The sequence below is a fragment of the Triturus cristatus genome, chromosome 9, assembly GCF_964204655.1.
Source record: "Triturus cristatus chromosome 9, aTriCri1.1, whole genome shotgun sequence".
In the NCBI taxonomy this organism is placed as follows: Eukaryota; Metazoa; Chordata; class Amphibia; order Caudata; family Salamandridae; genus Triturus; species Triturus cristatus.
In genome coordinates this window covers 308,027,134-308,047,091 of record NC_140592.1, presented here as the reverse complement: position 1 = coordinate 308,047,091, position 19,958 = coordinate 308,027,134, and the positions used below count along the sequence as shown (strand labels likewise).

The 19,958-nt window shown below is 46.2% G+C and overlaps 1 protein-coding gene across 5 annotated transcripts in view; it reads left to right on the top strand.

Moving 5' to 3' along the window:
• Nucleotides 1-507: 507 nt before the first annotated feature.
• The window catches only part of ACP7 (acid phosphatase 7, tartrate resistant (putative)), a 102,340-nt gene continuing 82,889 nt past the window's right edge, over nt 508-19,958 (top strand). The window contains exons 1-3 of one of the 5 annotated variants that reach the window (XM_085624980.1): nt 508-854; nt 13,376-13,639; nt 14,864-15,076. In XM_085624980.1, the coding sequence (XP_085481106.1) occupies nt 14,971-15,076 (106 nt within the window). In that variant the 5' untranslated portion in view covers nt 508-854; nt 13,376-13,639; nt 14,864-14,970. The remainder of the gene's footprint in view (nt 855-13,375; nt 13,640-14,863; nt 15,077-19,958) is intronic. The other 4 variants (XM_085624981.1, XM_085624983.1, XM_085624982.1 and 1 more) reach the window with 4 other exon arrangements.

Below are 19,958 nucleotides of genomic sequence, written 5' to 3'. Positions count from 1 at the left end.
TGCGCCTCATTGCTTCAAGCTCCTTAAGATGACATGGCTCTAAACGGGGTGCTATGAGGCTGGGTGCCATTACACATGCTGTAGTATTGTTGGCTAAGTCCATGCCTACGGTATGGTATTGTATTGTAGTATTGTAATTGTATTTATATAGCACTTACTACCCCGGACGAGGCATCGAAGCGCTTTTTCGGCGAGTAGCACGCTAATCCGGAACCCATAATTAGTTGAATTAGTATAGTGAGTTATGAAAGAAATTTGAGTGGTGGATTGATATTAAAGATGAAACCACAAACCATACCATCAGTAGCAACAAATAAGACGAAAGGATTAGCAGTAAACTGCACTGAAAATCACAGACTTTCCTAAATTAAATGATGCACATCAAAAGAGGCGATTGCGCCCGCTGCAGGCGTTTCTCTATTATGTGGTAGATTAGTATTTAGGACGGGCTCCCAGGCAGCCTGCACTGCACTGTGCACCCTGCGCTACCAGGAAGTGGTGGAATCCAGACAAGTGACCTCACTCACTTCCTGAATGCAGGCGCAGAGCTGGGATGCTTGTGCAACCACTCACGAACGACTACCGTAAATAGGCAGGAGTCACCCGGAGAGCGCGTGCGGAGGGGGCTGGTGCTGCTGCCCAGGAGCCCCCGGCATCCCGAGTGTCTCGATAGGAGGATCTGAGACAGCTCTGTGACTCGCCAAATATCCAGGTCAAAAGTGCCATTTTCTAGTGTGGCTCAGGTCTCTAAAACAACAGTGCCATGTAACCTGAGAAGAAAGACCCGGAAATAATCCTACAAAAACCGGGTTATTCACTACTTCGCCTCTCTACAACCCAAAGAGGACTTTTAGGTACCACTATTCTTACACTGTGCTGCTCTGCTAGCTCTAATAGGAGACGTTTGTTTATGTCTCATATGAGGCAGCAACTTGCTTGAGATTTGTAAGGGAGAAATCGCAGTATCGAGTATCCGCGTTTTTTTTAGGCTAAGGTGGGAGTTTTGAGGAAGTCGGGGTTAGTGAAAGGGCATCAGGTTGTTTGGGTGTTGAAAGGACAGCTGGCATCAGACTTTTGGGGCAACAGCAAGCAGCAGGAAGATGTAAGTAAGGGGCATCCGGCTATTGTGGGGGTGGGTGACAGGGTGTGCTTTGGTGCTGTATAGCGTTTGCTATAGAGGTGCGATGGGCTGGTTGGTGCTCAGTGAGGGTGAAGGCAATTTTTTTGTTGCAGATTCATATAGCGCTAACTCAAAGGTACTGGAGCGCTTTACATGAGCACTATAGTTACGTTACACAAGGACACATTAATTTGTTGGGTAGGCACGGGTAGATTAAGTGATTTGCCCAGTATCCCAGGGTGTGGAGTTGACCCGGAGGCTCGAACCTTGGTTTCCCAGCTCCAAAGTCGTCAGTCTAGCTCTGAGACCACATCCTCTCTTTGTGGGATTGAGTAGGAAGGAGCAGGCTGGGTGGGTTTATTAGCGGTACAGTTTACTAGATTATTTTAGGCAAATGAAAGGGCCAGCGGGGCTGACTGCGATTGCTAAGGTGCCAGCAGGCAAGAGTGGTGATGGAGTAGTGTAGGGTTTTCGTAAAAGCATCACGCTTTTGTGGTGAGAGCTTTAAAATGTGTGACAGGCGGGAGCGACATTCTGTTTTGCCCTCTTGGTTGGTCAGTATGTCCGTTTGGGGTAATTAGCAGGGCAGATAGCTTTTTGGGGATTTTTAGAAGAAGTTGGAAAATGTTTGGAAATAAGACAGAGGCAGACATTTGGGAATTAGTAGAGACTGCTGCAGCTTGAGTTGCTGTTGAGTCGGCTTGGCAGGGTCTGGGGCGCCTTATCTCCGCAACGCCCGAGTTTTTCACAGGTCGCTAAAGACCATTTGCATATTTAGATGCCTTTGTAAACTGCTTACTGAGGTTTAGATTTTTTTCTGGTTCCATTACCCCTGGCCCCCCTCTCTGCCTATTCCTTACATTTGTATTTTACATTTATTAGTGGGAGAATGCATTTCATGAAAAGCAATATAAGGTAGGGTTGCCAAAAGAAAAATGCCAGCCATGTGTTCTTTAAAGAGCCTGCAAAGACCTTGTCTTGGCAATAGATAGGGTTATAAATAAAAAAGTATGTATTCATTTGTAATGTGATTTTTCTGTTTTTGTTCCCTTTAATTATCAGTCATGGATCATTCAGGATGCCCTAGAACACAATTAAAAGTGCCTTCTATTTATAATTGTTTTTCGAAGTACGCACTGATAAGTGCTGAAAATACGGCTTTAGGTGACTGTTTATTTTTGTACCGTCTGCGACATCAAAATTATGAGCTTGCAACCCTAATCATAAGACTGGAAGTTTGTTGCAGGATCAGCACATTATTTATTTCCTCCACCCTCGATCCCTGATTAATGCCATAATAGCAATAGTTTAACTTATATCTGAAACCCTACGCCGCCGTCAATAACATGTCGATTTACTTCAAGTGTCTGGGAATGCACCCTGCATTCAGACAACTCACTCCTCATTCTCACCCTTCACTTTCACGCTCACCCTGCACTCACATCGATCACTCTGCACTCACAATTAACTTGTGCTGTTCACCCTGTACCTCACCCTGCAGTCACACAAGCACACTACTCACCCTGCACTCATGTGACACTTCACTAACCTGTCCCCTTCACTGCTCAATCTGCGATCTCGCTCAAACAAGCCCATCACTAACCATGCATTAATTCGTCCCACTCTGCACTTACATCCACACCCAAATTCATATGGTCACCTCACACACCCTGCAGTCACTCCTCTTACCCTACTTTCACACTGTCGCATCGCTCACCATGAACTCACACGGGCACTCCTGCCACCCACACAGAGCAGAGGGTTAATGTGCCTGCTACAAAGAACGTGTACCATGCGGATGAGTAAACTATGAGTAGCTCTATAAAATATTAAATGTTTGTCTGAAAGGTGCTACAGAGAGATGAGATGCATTATTGGTGAGTGGTAGTGAGGGAATTCATGGAGAAGGAAGAAATGGGGGAGGGGTGCCAAAAAGACTGTTGCAGTGTGTGCGACCAGTGCTAGGGCCAGCCCTGGCTGGGAGTGTTAGCCCCCCAAAGTTTGGGTCTAGTAGCGCCCCGGATGTTCTAGCAGGGTTCAAAGAGGTTGATAAAAAATATAAAAAGCCTAAGTGTTTTGTGTTTTCACAGTCATGCAAGTGTGTATAAAATAATGCAATAACAGCTTAAGTGAATAATAAATGCAAGTTAAACTAACTGGTGATAAATGCACTCTTTTAGGTTATGAAACTTAAGTTAGCGCCTACCATCACTGCAGATATCCGTGTGTGTTAAAGCTGAGCAACACATAATTGAACACTAGTTGGTGCAGAGGAATAGTGACCTTTGTATTTACAGTCAGGGCCACTGGAATTATGCAATTGTGCAGTTTTGGCATTTTGCGCATAGTTATGGATTGCCCGCATTTGCCACATAATCCATCATCTGCTGCATAATTTTCAGATTAAAAAAAAACTTGTTTCTAGCTCAAACGGTTCAAAAGTTACCAAAGATGCAGCAACATATGTTACCGCACAGTGGAAGGCCCTTTCTAAAGGCTGGCTGGTCACCTTTCTGTTGCTTATTGCTATATGTGGGTGATAATGTGGTACTTATGAGGGGCAATAAAAGCCAAGACAGTGTTAACAAATGTAAAAAATGCAAAATAATGCAGTAAAGCTATCACAAAATATGCAGCATTATGCAGCATAATTTGCCTTTGCTTGCTGCAGAATCTAGTCAACCCTGCTGCATAATTTGGCCGTCCCTTGCCGCATAATTCCAGTGGCCCTGTTTATAGTGCTATGAGGTCCCAGCCTGTGGCAGAAAGCACTGTGAATATGTAAGTCATTATTTTAAAACAGTATTTACATACTCTAAGCTAGGCAGCTCCGAAATGATGCAGTGATCGAGATACAACAAGTTCTTACAAAATATCCTTTTCAGAAATAAGTAATCTAACTGTATCCAATGCAGACATTTTTGTAAGTGTCTCCACTATTCAGATCTCAGCTGATAACACCCTTACATTACATCTCAAAAAGAATACATCTTTGCCACCACGAAGGTTTAAGCAGAGCCACTGGAATTATTCAGCAGAAGAGGATCACATTATGCAGCAGGTTTGACTAAGTTATGCAGCACGAAAAGGTTAATTATGCGGCACAATGCGCCACATTTTGTGGTTAGAATTAATTTTTGTCATTTTAACTCAAGGTAACACGGTCAGGGGAAATATTTCAGCTCATTAGTACCAGTTTAAATCCCAAATACAGCAGTAAGCAACTACAAGATTACCAGTCAATCTTTGCAAAGGGCCTTCCAATGCTCCGGAACACTTTGTCACGCTTTAAGTAACTTTTATTCCATTTGAGCTAGAATTAAGTTTTTTTGGTTGAAATCTGCGGATTATGTAGCAAATGCAGTAAACTGATAATTATGTGGAAAACGCTGCTGCTGCAGAAACTCATAATTCTAGTGGCCCTGGCTATAGGTGACTCAATCAATTAATGGCTGGTAAAAAGGCTGGTTTCTTTTTTAACTTTCTGCACAACCACTGCACCCATTGTGTCCAGGCAGAGGCACCTCAAAGTCAGTATTAACCATTCAGGGACAGTTTTTTTGTGAAAGCTGAGTCCATGGGGTGGCAGCGGGGCCGTACTGGCCTAACGGGCATCGGGCGTTTACCCGGGAGGCTGGAAGGGTGGGAAGTGGTGGGGGCCTGTTTTGCATCACTGCTGCAATATCGGCCCCCAAACACAAAAGCAGCAGTGCTGGGGGCCGGTTTTGTTTAGCAGTAGTGCTTTAAACTGCCCTCCCTCTTTGCCCTCCCCCAGTGGGGTGGGGGCCGGTCCGACAATATTGCCAGGGCTATCTTGGGTTCTCAGTCCGGCCCTGGGTGGCAGGTAGAAGGCCAGCAGGGTTGCATTCAGATGCAGAGCCCTAATCTTCTCGATCCCTGGGGCCTCACAGTAATGGTCTAGGAGACAGAGGAAAGGATTGAGATTCATGGATATTGTCAAAGAAAAGGTCCAGAATAGGGAGCACTGTATGGGGACTCATTTTTAGGTTTCGCTAAGACAGCGAAAGCTGTCTCTTAGTGACATTTTGTAAGTGGGCTTTCAAAAGTGCTACCCACATGGTTTTGCTGGCCTAGGGCTTGAGTGCACGATGGTGTGCACGTGCACAGCTGCTCCTCTGCTCCTTGCATTCCCCTCTCCCTTCTCACCCAGCCCTTTGATGCTCTGCTCGATTACTTTCACTTTCGCCGCTTTGACCCTTGCATTCCCCCCTCCCTTCTCACCCAGCCCTTTGATGCTCTGCTCGATTACTTTCACTTTCGCCGCTTTGATGTTTGATCGCAAACGCACTCACTTCCGCTTGGCATAGCCTGTACTTGTTCTCTTTGTCCTCACATATGCTCTTCCCTCTATGTTTTTCTCTCTGGCCTCACATGTGCTATTCCCTCTGTATTTTCTCTCTGCCCTCACATGTGCTTTTCCCTCTTTATTTTTCTCTCTTTCCTCACACAAGCTATTCCCTCTGTATTTGTCTCTCTTCCCTCACATGTACTCTTCCCTCTGCATTTTTTCTCTATGCTCTCACATGTCGTCTTCGCTCTGTATTTTTTTCTCTGCCCTCGCATGTGTTCTTCTCTCTATATTTTTCTCTCTGCTCTCACATGCTCTCTTCCCTCTATGTTTTTATCTCCGGTCTAACATGCGCCCTACCCTCTGTATTTTTCGCTTTGCTCTCACATGAGCTCTTCCCTCTCTATTTTTCTCTCCTCCCTCACATGGACTCTTCCCTCTGTATTTTTCTCTCTGCCCTCATGTGCTTTTCCCTCTGTATTTTTCTCTCTGCCCTCACATACTCTTCCCTGTATGTTTTCCTCTTTGCCCTCAAGTGCACTCTTCCCTCTGATCACATGCATACACAACTATGCACACATACAAACACACACATGCATTTACACACACATATGAACATATACAAACACACACAGACATGCATAAACATATGCATATACATGCACACCCACACACCACCCCCACATACACATATAAACAAGCACGCACACCAACATACTCAAACACATATACATACACACAAACATGCATACACAGACATAGGAATACACACAAACATATGTGTACACATCCATGAAGACAAGTGAACACAATGACACACCCATACTTGCACACCAACACACACATGCACACACAAACATATACACATACAAACACACACACATGCATACACACACAGATATATACATATAGACACACTCACTATGCACACACACGCCTCTCCCGTACTGTCTCAGGGGAGGAGTCGGTGTCAGCTATCTCCTAGAGGGAGATCTCGCATGAGACAGTAAGACTCAGAGACATGTGGCGGTGGGGAGAGACAGACATGCCTCCCTTTAATTGTGTTGTTGCAAGATGGTGACTATCTTCTGCCACTGGTGCATTCAGATAAGCGGCAGGAAGTTCGTCGGACACATGCACTGGTTTCAATTTCGAGAAAGTGGGGTGTGTGTGTCAGCACGTGTTTCTCCTTCACGGCAAGGCCAATCAGTACGTTTTGTTTAACCGTGTGGTCATGAATCCTTTAATTGCATAAGTGAGGGGGTATGGATGTAAACAAAAATGTAACACTAATACCACATTTTCTGTCACTCTTGTGAACAGGTTTGCTGTGAATGTATGAATGAGAATGGCGTTTTAGAATACGTTGCATGGAAAAGGGTCAACATGGTGTATACGTGTTTTTTGGTGTTTTTTTTAAATTAATTTTTTATTGCATGGTTAACGTCATGATATACCGGATTCGGATGCTTCATTGCAGATCAGTTGTTTGGCCCGTGGTTATTTACGAGTTTGGAAAATACTTTTGTATTGTTTCGATTCTTTTTGTCTCTGCCCTATCTCTTGGCTGCGTCCTTACTCTCTCCCATCTTCTCTCTCCACCTCTTTGCTACATGTTCTCTCGTAATGTTTTCATTTTTCCCAACTCTCCTCTTTACTCTCTCTAATTCTTTTTTTGCTCCTTTTCTGTCTCTGTCCCTTCTCTCCTCTTTCTCTCCCCACCTGTCCCTTCTCTAACCCCACTCCTCTTCCTCTGCCCGCCCCCCCATCCCTCTCTCTCGCAGTACTGCAGCATAGGCAGCACCAGGTCTCTGATGCCTTCTCAGTGTTGGCCCTGGGGGTGGAGGAGGTAAGTCAGCCCCCCAAGTGAATCACATTATCAACAGATAGTGAACCTCTATTTACCAACAAGTACGGAGCGGTCTCGGGTGACGGCTGATGCGAACAGTGATCTGCTCTCGGCCCCGGCAGGGCCTGTGGGGTGGGGGCGTTACCTTACACTAGGAGAGGAAGTAAAAGTGATATTCTTTCCTCCCCCCCACTCCACCACTGTCTCTCCTCACCCTCCACCTCTCTCTCTCCTCCACTTCTGATTCCCTTCCAACTCGGTCTCTCCTTACCCTCCACCTCGGTCTCTCCTTACCCTCCACCTCGGTCTCTCCTTACCCTCCACCTTGGTCTCTCCTCACCCTCCACCTCGGTCTTTCCTCACTCTCCACCTCGGTCTCTCCTCACCCTCCACCTCGGTCTCTCCTCACCCTCAACCTCGGTCTCTCCTCACCCTCCACCTCGGTCTCTCCTCACCCTCCACCTCGGTCTCTCCTCACCCTCCACCTCGGCCTCTCCTCACCCTCCACCTCCATCTCTCCTCACCCTCCAACTCTGTTTCTCCTCACCCTCCACCTCACCCTCCACGTGTCTCTCCTCACCCTCCTCACCCTCCACGTGCCTCTCCTCACCCTCCACGTGTCTCTCCTCACCCTCCACGTCTCTCTCCTCACCCTCCACGTGTCTCTCCTCACCCTCCACACGTGTCTCTCCTCACCCTCCACGTGTCTCTCCTCACCCTCCACACGTGTCTCTCCTCACCCTCCACACGTGTCTCTCCTCACCCTCCACACGTGTCTCTCCTCACCCTCCACATGTGTCTCTGCTCACCCTCCACACGTGTCTCTGCTCACCCTCCACACGTGTCTCTGCTCACCCTCCACACGTGTCTCTGCTCACCCTCCACATGTGTCTCTGCTCACCCTCCACACGTGTCTCTCCTCACCCTCCACACGTCTCTCCTCACCCTCCACGTGTCTCTCCTCACCCTCCACACGTCTCTCCTCACCCTCCACGTGTCTCTCCTCACCCTCCACGTCTCTCCTCACCCTCCACATGTGTCTCTGCTCACCCTCCACACGTGTCTCTCCTCACCCTCCACGTGTCTCTCCTCACCCTCCACGTGTCTCTCCTCACCCTCCACGTCTCTCCTCACCCTCCACATGTCTCTCCTCACCCTCCACGTGTCTCTCCTCACCCTCCACACGTCTCTCCTCACCCTCCACACGTCTCTTCTCACCCTCCACACATCTCTCCTCACCCTCCACACGTCTCTCCTCACCCTCCACATGTGTCTCTCCTCACCCTCCACACTCACCCTCCACACGTGTCTCTCCTCACCCTCCACGTCTCTCCTCACCCTCCACACGTGTCTCTCCTCACCCTTCACACGTGTCTCTCCTCACCCGACACACGTGTCTCCTCACCCTCCGCCTCACCCTCCACATGTGTCTCCTCCTCACCCTCCACGTGTGTCTCCTCCTCACCCTCCACAGGTGTCTCCTCCTCACGCTCCACATGTGTCTCTCCTCACCCTCCACACGTGTCTCTCCTCACCCTCCACACGTGTCTCTCCTCACCCTCCACATGTCTCTCCTCACCCTCCACGTGTCTCTCCTCACCCTCCACGTGTCTCTCCTCACCTTCCACGTGTCTCTCCTCACCCTCCACGTGTCTCTCCTCACCCTCCACGTGTCTCTCCTCACCCTCCACGTGTCTCTCCTCACCCTCCACGTGTCTCTCCTCACCCTCCACACGTCTCTCCTCACCCTCCACATGTCTCACCTCACCCTCCACATGTGTCTCTCCTCACCCTCCACACGTGTCTCTCCTCACCCTCCACACGTGTCTCTCCTCACCCTCCACGTCTCTCCTCACCCTCCACACGTGTCTCTCCTCACCCTTCACACGTGTCTCTCCTCACCCTCCACACGTGTCTCCTCACCCTCCGCCTCACCCTCCACATGTGTCTCCTCCTCACCCTCCACAGGTGTCTCCTCCTCACGCTCCACATGTGTCTCTCCTCACCCTCCACACGTGTCTCTCCTCACCCTCCACACGTCTCTCCTCACCCTACACGTGTCTCTCCTCCCCCTCCACGTGTCTCTCCTCACCCTCCACGTGTCTCTGCTGCACGCCACACACTGCTGCACGCCACACACTGCTGCACGCCTCACACTGCTGCATGCCTCACACTGCTGCATGCCTCACACTGCTGCACGCCTCACATTGCTGCACGCCACACACTGCTGCATGCCGCTGCACGCCACACACTGTTGCACGCCTCACACTGCTGCACGCCACACACTGCCACACACTGCTGCACGCCGCACACTGCTGCACGCCACCCACTGCTGCACGCCACCCACTGCTACACGAAACATTGCTGCACGCCACACACTGCTGCACGGCACACACTGATGTAACCGGCACACTGCTGCACGCCACACACTGCTGCACACTGCTGCATTACTCACTGCTGCATGCTGCACGACACTGCTGCACGCAGCACACTGCTGCACGCAGCCCACTGCTGCACGCCGCACACTGCTGCACGCCGCTGCACGCCACAGTGCTGCATGCCTCACACTGCTACACGAAACACTGCTGCACGCCGCACACTGCTGCACGCCGCACACTGCTGCACGCAGCACACTGCTGCACACCACACACTGCTGCACGCCGCTGCACGTCACAGTGCTGCATGCCTCACACTGCTACACGAAACACTGCTGCACGCCGCACACTGCTGTACGCCGCACACTGCTGTACGCCGCACACTGCTGCACGCCGCACACTGCTGCATGCCGCACACTGCTGCATGCCTCACACTGCTGCACGCCGCACACTGCTGCACGCGGCACACTGCTGCACTCTACACACTGCTTTTATGCGAGTTTATGCTACTGACATTGTAAATGACAATGCCTTTTATTTGTTTTAAAACCAAAACATAAATAAAAGGCATTGTAATTTTACAATGCCAATAGCTCAAACTCTTATAAATGCGAGACCTATTGCATTGCAAATGCTTGTTATGTTTACAAATGGCAAGAGACAGCTTCTTCAGAGAGGTACCCCAAAGAAGGGGACAATATAAGTGCTTTTTTTTTTTAAAGGGACATTCATTAGTAAGCTTGTACTGCTGCCAAGTGTGAACGTGGCCACTGCTGGTTATCATTAAGGAAGCAGATGCAGCAGGACTCGGGCCCAGGGATTTGAGGGGCCCACTGCATCTGTCTACCTTTAAAAAAGGGGCATCAGAGCTTATTTTCCTTTCAAGCATTAGGACCGAGGTGGTGATCCGTCATGGTGGGGAAGAGGTAAAAGACACAAAGGAGATAGCCTGCTACTCAGGACTGCAGTTATAATTAGTGCAGCAGGTGTAATTGCATTGGGGTCAAAGAGTGTGAGAGGCTCACAACACCCCAATTATGGGTAGCAATTTGTTTTGGATAATATCTGTTTTTGTTTGATAGATTTGCTGTTTTATAAGTCTCATATTTAGTGCGGTTTATAAGCTATAGAAAAAGTATTACTGAAATCATCTCGTAAGCCCCGCTCCTTGCACGCATCCATGTCCCTCCCGCTACCCTAATCCTTACCATAAAGTTTGGGAGGGGGCCCGACCTCAAAACATTTTTCTTAAGGGGGAGGCTCAGAGTAAAAAAGTTTGATGACCTCTGCCCTAGAGGCTCCTTGGAATCAGAAGGGAAGCAGCCGAATTTGGGGTGGTAGTTGCAGCTAGCTGTTAGAGTTTGTGATTGGAGCTGTTAAGCAGTAAATGGGGATTAGAGCAGACATCAGGTTAGGAATTTGTAGGGGCTCTTAATTGGCGTTTGTACCCAAATGTCAAGACCTGTTGGACTAGTAGAGAGACAGCAAGTCTCTCACAGTTTGTATAGGGTCAGAACGTAGGCAATTCAGATCGGAGGGTGCGCTGTGGGAGAGGGGCAGGCTGGCCAGCAAGCTGTTAAGCATTAGAAGTGGGTTCAGCAAGTTCTTAGGGATTGCTGGAAGGGTTGTGCAGTGTGGGGTTTGTAGAGACGGCTGCAAGTTGTTGAAATTATGTGGATGTGAGACACGCTATTTGAAGTGTGTGGAGCAGGAAGCTGCTGTTGGGGTTAGTTGGGGCAGCCGGCCATTTGATGCTGAGTAAGTAGCAGAATGTATGTTGGTGACAAACCCTGGAGTCTTTTAGGTGTTTGTATTATCAGCTTTAGCCCCGATCCTTCTTCGTCGGGCTCACATGTAAGAACATAGAGCAGTATGTGTGCTATCACATACAGGTATGACCTATTGTTTTACCTCCATCCACTTGCACTCTCTATCTGAGAAAATGGCACAATAGAAGGCTGTCTTTGATCCTCTTATGTGCCCATCATCAACCCTTTCACTGTTTAATGACATGAGTCTGCAGGAGACAAACACACTAACAGCAAGGGAAACCAGCATTGGCAAAGCCAGTAGATTCCGCATTGGATTTGTCAATGGTTCTAGCTGTGCTGTGCAATATGATTTTTGGAAGACAAAAAATACAGGCCTATAACATGACCAGCCGTATCATTTTGTACGTTTATGCACACGCTTACAAAATGACGCAAGCGGTTATTTTTCTTTTTCCTTTGCAGATCCGAGTTGGTTTAGAAAAGAAAAGTAGCATGGGTGGGGTGAAGCAGCACGAAGGGGTGGAGGATTCGGGAAACAACAGGGGGAGGGGGGCAAAGCAACACGATGTGCAGCGGGTGGAAAGCAACACTGAGGGCCTGGGTTGAGGGAATTAACACGGAGGACATAAATGGAGGAAGCAAACAGAGAGAGGAACAGAGGGGAGCAAATCGACAAGAGAGAGTGTAATGCGGAGGGTTGGAGCAGCACACAGCCAAATAAGAAATGTAGGGGTATAAGCACACAGGGACATCACAGAGGGCGGTGGAAACGTACACGGGCAGAGAAAGAGGGACACCAGCGAGTGCGGCGGGGGGGAGAGAAGTACATGAGGGGGACAGCTGGAAAACACAGGCACTACTGAGGAGTGCTTAAAGAAAAAGAAAAAAGTAGTGCCTGAAAAGGGAGCAGTGGAAGGGCACAAGCAATGTGACCATGTTCCAGGTGAGGGACCAAAACAAGAAGAGGTCAGAAAGACCACATGCACTAACTAATAAGAAGCAAGCAAATGAAAGTAACAGTGAAGCCAACCAATGGTAAGCAGTGGCTGGGTCCTTAGCCCCCTGTAAGATAACGAAACATCTTGCAAGAGAAAGTGCTTGCACAGTCTAGTAGACGAGACCTAAAAAGGATGCACGCAGCACATATATTTTACATCAAACATTCAGTTAAAAAACGTATTCGCTAACTTCCAAAAATCTGTTTAAAATATTATGATTATGAGCCAAATATTAGCTCTGTTACACATTGATATATGGAAACCTCGCACACGAGTTACAGAAAAAAAACTGTCTTAAAAATGTAATTTTCAAATCTCTCTGTGACTGTGTTATTATGCTGTTTTGTTTTTATTTTTTAAACGCATATGTAGTTTTGAGGCCTCTTCATATCACAAACCTCAGCCATCATCTCATGTTTCAAAGATGTACCACAAAAATAGTATAAACTTCACATATCATTCCTGATGCCATCTTTTTTCAGTTCTACATATACATGACTTCGCTAACAACGTTTAGTTTCTGAATCAATATCAGTATTCATCCATTTTATATTATTTTGTACATCAGGTGTATACATTTGCCCATTATTACACGCTTTGCAAATTAACTGTTATACATTTGCCCATTAGTACAAGTTTTGCTAATTAAATGTTTTTAAATGATTTAAACATAGACTGACTTATTATCTAAAACAGTCACTGTTTACTTTAGACAACAAGTTGATGTACATTTATATTTGGTTTAAATATGAACACGTTCATTGCATACATATATTATGCTTTTATATATAACATAGACTGTTTACCAAATCTGGGAGTAAAGTAGGCCGATTCTCTTTTAAATGAGGGATGTCATTTGGATATGGCATCATTCCAGGGATGTCACTTCCTCGTGAAATCACTGCACGTGATATTATTTATGCTGATTGGTCTCCTCACTGATTTTTTTTAGGTCTTGTGCCATGGGTAGCAGAAGGTTGTTTGTGCTTCCTCTGTGCGTGTAGCAGGCTGTCCTTTATCAAAGGGCAGCAGGTTTGGCTTTACCGGAAGGGCGGAAGCAGATCGGTTGTGCTTCAGCAGCTGGGGCATTGGCTGCTCTTGCAATAGGGCCATCAGACATGATTTGATCCAGCTTGAGGGCAGACGGCTGGTTGTTCATCAGCAACTGGAACAGCAGACTTGTACTTCAGGAGAGAGCCAGCAGTTAAATCAGCAGGTAGAGTTTCTGAAGCAGGGTGGCGTGCTGTTTGTGTTTTAATGAGTGTGGGGGGGCTGGTTATTTGTGCTACAATCACATGGGAGGTAGATTATTTCAAGTTTATCAGGGAGCAGCTGGGTGTTTGTGGTTTAACAGATGGTCAGTAGGTTGGTTGTACACTAGCTGCTGGTGCAGTAGGCCTGTTGTGAAGATGCTTATATCTGTTAGTTTTTTAACTGATTTTTTTTTTGTTTTTTTGCATGAGTCAGCTCGTATGTCACTCTGGTCTATCAGTTTGTCTCTACATACCCGAGTCTCATCTTCTCCTCCTATTCAAGCCGCTCCCAGTCCAACCCATACATTGTACACATAGAATTCTACATGGCACTTCACTCTAAATGGGGGAGACAATCTAAAAAAGGTTTGTGTAGTGCAAGTATGAGACAATTAAAACACTTGGCCAAACATCAGCAGATGCCCGCAGGCAGGTTGTACCCCAGAAGCAGCAAACTGATTGTATGCATATGTTACAGGTTCTTAATGACTACTGCCTCTTCCTCTACATGGCTTATGCTTTTCATAGATTCTAAGAATGACCCATATCTTCTAACATAGCGCAGAGTAGGAATGTTTGACACGTCATGAAGCAAAACACCAATTCCTTCCACCCTTTTCTACGTCCACTGCAACTATTGTGGCATTCAATTTTGTTTGGTGGCTGCTGTCCTGGAACCATTAACTGGGTTTACAGATATATCTGGAATGTGATTGATTTTTTAAGGTTGGTAGTGCTGTATGCTCTGTATACCAACCCTGAGTCAAGGTTAGTGTTTGTTACATGTTTATACCAGACCTGCCTGTCTCTGTGCCTTGCTGAGATGTAGTCGTATCTCACATGGTTCGGTTGCTCATCCACATCTGAAGGACGGTAAGCGAGTGGGAATTCTTGTTCACTGCCCATTGGGATTGAGGTGTTGAGGGACTTTGATTATCTTGGGTGTAAATTTGGAGCTCTTGAAAGGCTTCAGATTGAAAACATTTGAGCCTGAAGTCCTCCACAACAGTGCAAGCTTCCCATACGTTCCTTCAGTGTGCATCAAGACTGCTGATGAGGGAGAAAATGGCCTATTAGCGATATTTCTCAATTAGGGCTTAGCTGTATGTGTCAGCAGAACTACAGTAAAGTACACAGAGTCCCTTTACACTTCCTCCTTTCACTCTGATTCATCTGTTTTTTTGCAGAATCAACCAGAATAAATCGTTTTTCTCCAAAATCACTTGCTCTTCTAGGAAGCTGTTATCTCCTCGAGTGATAGAAAAAGGTTTATCCTGCACCTTCTGTAAGAGCCATGGTGGGTATTGTGGTACTTATGTGCCTGAGCCTCATAATTCCTGAGCTGATGAGTGGTCCTGTTTTCCAACACCAGCCAGAGCAGATACACCTCTCCTACCCAGGTATGTCCATGACTTGTCTCATCGTAGTGTAAGAAAATACGCTTGTAGTGCCTGTGTATGTCTCCTGTTTCTCAAAGCACTGCTTGTTGGAATAGTCTATTGTTATCCAGGTTGTGTTCTACCTGTCATTGTACAGCCTTAGAAGATTCACATTTTGTACCAAACAGTGCACCTCACCTTTCACCTATAACTGGCCTGTTTTAGTGCATACCTCATCACTTCCAATCAAACTGGAGCTGATGCCCCTGTCCAATCCATTGTTCTGTTGCAAATGGCTGAATCCAGCCAGAGTATGTGTGCTCCTCATCTACCCAAGCCCAGCCCTTACCATGTCTTTGCCCATTCTGTCCTAAGCCAGTACAACCAGATTCAGCTCTAATTTATAGGAATGTGTCTCATCCACCCCAGCAGCTAATCTATCCCTTCAGGGTAAATATGTCACCTGTCAAAATAAACAATACTCAGACACCTCTTCTACCTAATTGTGGTCTCATATGTGTACTTACATGCCTATGATATCCATGATTTTTGCCAGTGCTGTGTTTAGTTCCCAGCTCAGCCCTGCCATGTGTTGGGGGGGAAGTACTGGTTATATCTGTGATTTCAGTTTCTCTTCACTATCTAAGAACCCTTGGCTTGGACTGGGAAATATTGTGGTGGATTTGCATGTAACTGCTGTTACCATCTATATATATTGAGCTGGGATTACCTACCTAATTTAGGCATTTGTCTTGGAAAACAGGGGACTTATTTAAAAGCACATTGCACCACCGGTGCATCACTTTTTTTGACGCATCAGCAGCACAGAGTGCAGACCCATATCGAAGAGGCCACGCAAAGCCACTTTGTGTGGCTTTTGATGGCCTCGTATTTATGGAGTAAGGCAAAGCAGTGCACGTCGCTGTGTTACCTTACTCTGTGTCAAAGAGGCGTTTCATTGGCGTAAGGGTGAGTGTTCCCACGCAACACTCATGGATTTTGCTGCATTCCTCAATTTACAAGGATGTAAACCTGGGAATGCAACAGAAGCCTACACCTCCGCAGGGGAGGCGTAATGAGGAGAAATATCTTTATTTCTCCTCATTGTTTCCTCTTTCTGTGTGTGCTGCATTCTACAGCACACATTAAAGAAGGAAACACGTCAATTGATTGTTTTTGTGCAGGAAGGTTTCCCTTCCTGGACAAAAATCAATCATTCCTACAATACAGACACACTTGCACCACGGTGCAAGAGTGCCTGCATTGGCGCATGGCAGCCAATTGTACCCCAGTGCAGTGGAAGAGGACAAGAATTTGCCATATCTCATAGATACAGCGCATTCCTGCCCTTTTCTTTTGATGCAGGGCAGCGCAGCAAAGCGACTTGCTGCACTGCTCTGCGTCAACAACTAGTAAATAAGCTCCTGGGTGAGAACACTAGAGCCTGGCCGATTTAATGCAAACAATGAATTTCAAAACCGAACTACAGGCCTCTAATTCAAGCTTGGAGTACACCTTTGAACAAATAGGAAGTACCAAGATGGAGGATTTATTTGCTACGTGATATCCCCTGATTGGAGGAAGCAACTATGCATATAAAGCCAAGAACAAATTGCATGGAGGAAGCTTCCTGATGTATTTTAAGGTGCACCATGGATCAAATATGTCCTGTCTACTCAACACTAGATTGCCACCATCAGGCACAGAAGACTCACATAGCCACTCATGAATTCCTCAGTATTTTAGACCAAGGCTTAACACAAAAATCGAAATGCCTGTGCCCTGGCAGCCATATGCTTCCAACTAACCTCACAAATAACTGCTATAACACCAAAGCCTCTAACGGCTCATCTAAGAACCCTTCCCAGTGACCCGTATGCCACGAGGATGACTTCTTAGCTATACAAATCATAAAGGACACTACAGGAGGGTCTAGAAGAGAATCACCAAGGGAAGAGCAAGCGCTTGAGTGCTCACAGGCTCTGAAATGGTTCTAAATGGTTGTAACTAAGATAGCGAGCTCCTGGTGTGTTGCACTGAATGGGAAGGCACTGCCAGCAAATCATTTTTGAGGCACATTATGGTGCATTTCACATACACTTATTTTTTTTTAGAAAAATTACAGCCTTGCCGAGATAGTGCATGTATGTGATGCAACATGATTTGAAATGTTCACAATTTAGCGAGTTGTGCGGACATGATCATGTTGCTAATGTAGATCAAGTAATATGGACAGCTGTGTTTTGAATGCCCTGAATTCAAATGATAAAGTAGGATAGTCACCCAAAACACAAGTTATTTTGAATTTCATCCTGGAGGCTACTACTACGTTGGTGCGGAAAGCAGCAAAATTTGCAAGTTGAGTCCCCTTTTTTCAAGACAAACTTGGAATGGTTGATAATTATCACCCCCTATTTATTCCGAACACTGGGCAAGTGGGGGCGTGGTAGGCCCTAAGATTTACCCCTAATGTAGAGGAGCTATGTTTGTGCATGGCCTCTGGGAAAAGTGTGTAATCCTTGGTTAGAAGCAATAATTCAAAAGTTAAAGAGTTTGGGGGAAAAATCCACAAATTTAGAGCAACATGCCACCAGCATTGCTAAAATAGAAGATAAGCTGATTCCGACTTGAAGTGAGGGCACTGGGGTGTTCAAAATAGAGAATAGGTCAGCTGATGCACACTTTGTCCATCCTTTAGGGACCAGACATTAGCAACTTCAATGGTCCCATCAAATAGATCTGAGCCACCATTTGCAAATGTTGAGGCATAAGATTCGTGAAATAGTTAAAATGCATCAAATGACATCTGCCTCAAAATTGGACCCCCGCAGCTATGGCCAGAGCAAAAAGTAAACAAGGTGGGTTGCGAATACTCTGAGTGTATTTAAGGAAAGGATTTGAGTAACGTAGGAGGTAAACACAGGCTCCGAATTCAGAGGAATTGGTATCTTTAACTATTAAATAACTAGAATCTTACAAAGTGAAAGTGACACCGGCAATGAAGAGAACAGCTGTGCTTAAAACTGAAGGCTCATTAAAATAGTATGGCTTATTTATTACACAATGATACTCCAGAGCATAAACGTTGCTGGTTTAGGAATTGGGGAACTAGGTTTGAGACTCTGTGTCGGCTCAACATCCTGTTATTCTGAGCAAAGCACTTTAATATACGTGAACCTAAAAAATTAACGTGACCGTGTGTCATGTAACTAATGCTCTTGTAAAGTACCTCAATACCTTCAGGTTGAGTTTGTGCTATGTAAACCAGCAAAAAAAAAATCAAGACACATGATAATTGAATAATGCGCCAATATTCAATGATTTAGTTTTCACGTAGATAACATTTTGAAAAGGCATCCTTGATCACTTCTCTGGTAGACAGGCTAACCATTGAGTTCAGAATGTGGGAAAAGTGGAAGATCTACACTTGTTAGTTGGACATGGCACAGCTCAAATATGACAGCACTGCAAAGGCCATCTTCTGTATTCCTCTCTTCATTATGAATATCTCGCCCTCGCTCGGCATCATTGGCAGCAGCAATGATCGTTCAACACTGGTTGTTGCTGTGGCATTTGCAGGCCAGAGAAGAGGGTCGTAAGCTATGGCAAGCATGGGATGCAGGTAGCGCCGGACGGCTATTCATCTCGGCTCATGTTGTCAACAGAGTGGTGGTGTTTGTGCCCAAAGAGTTGCTTCAGCTCCCTGGCAACTGAATGCAAGAGACTCCACTGTACACTCGGAGTTCTTTCATTGACCCACGCCACCTCTGCTCTTTGTCTGGAAGCCTGCCCAACTCTTGAGCCTGAGCAATGTAAATTTAAGTGACCTTATTGATGTTTGATCAAAGCAGGTTCCTCTCGGTGCAGATGCCGGCTTTGTTGTCGGTAGCTTACATCTTTATCGGAGATTGCCTCCTCCTAACCGTATGAACACGCACCCACTGAAACACAAGCAGGAAACAAAAAAAAATAGTCCCCCAAACCACAAATAAACAACTAAAGCATAATGATACAGTACTTGCTCCCTGCTCCTTGGGAGGACTGAAAGAGAAAAAGGAGGCACAAAGAGGCAGGACTGACCACTAGCAAGCAAGGATTTTTAAAGGACACTGAAACAAACAAATGAAAAGAAGGGGACGGCTTCTAAGCCCACAAAAGAAGTATATACTAAAGTATATACAAGAGGTCTCGATTGCTTGAGCTAAATGTTTTACTTGTCGCTAAAGTTATACTGATTCCAAAAATAGGTCTGCGACTAGATGCTGAATCATAGTTTGGAAGGGACGTGTTGTTGGTGTGCCTTCCAAATTGTGATTCTGTATGAGTGGTTGGTTACAGTAATTGTGGTTTCAAATCTCTAAAAAGTAGATGACTTTCCAAAGGAGGTGGCAATTGATATGCAGAGAGTAAGGGATCCGATTTGTGAATTTTTGTAACATTCCAGGTAAGAAGATACAGGACCACTGCTACTACTCATGAAACAAAAAAATCCTTTTTAGGTCGAGCCTGAGCAGCGCATGCGCTGCTCTGCGAGTATGGACTTGAAGCCCCGCCCACTCTCCACCTATATTTGTTATTGGCTTATGTCATTGTCCTTCGTAAATTCTGACTTCTGATTCTTTAAAAGGCTTGTTAATCCCTCCTTAGCCCGCCTTATCTTCATTTGTGACCTCCCGTGAGGACTGGCCCTTTTACCTCTATTGTTACCCGGTTTGTCTTATTTAGTCTGTAAGCAATATTTTCTTTAATGCTTTTTTGCTACTACAGGCATGACATACTTTCCTGCAACTTTCAGCGCACCAAGCGCTCTTTCACTTTCCAAGCAGACCGTGGAGGTCAAGGTCTCACATTTACAAGAGTTTGAGCTATTGGCATTGTAAATGACAATGCCTTTTATTTATCT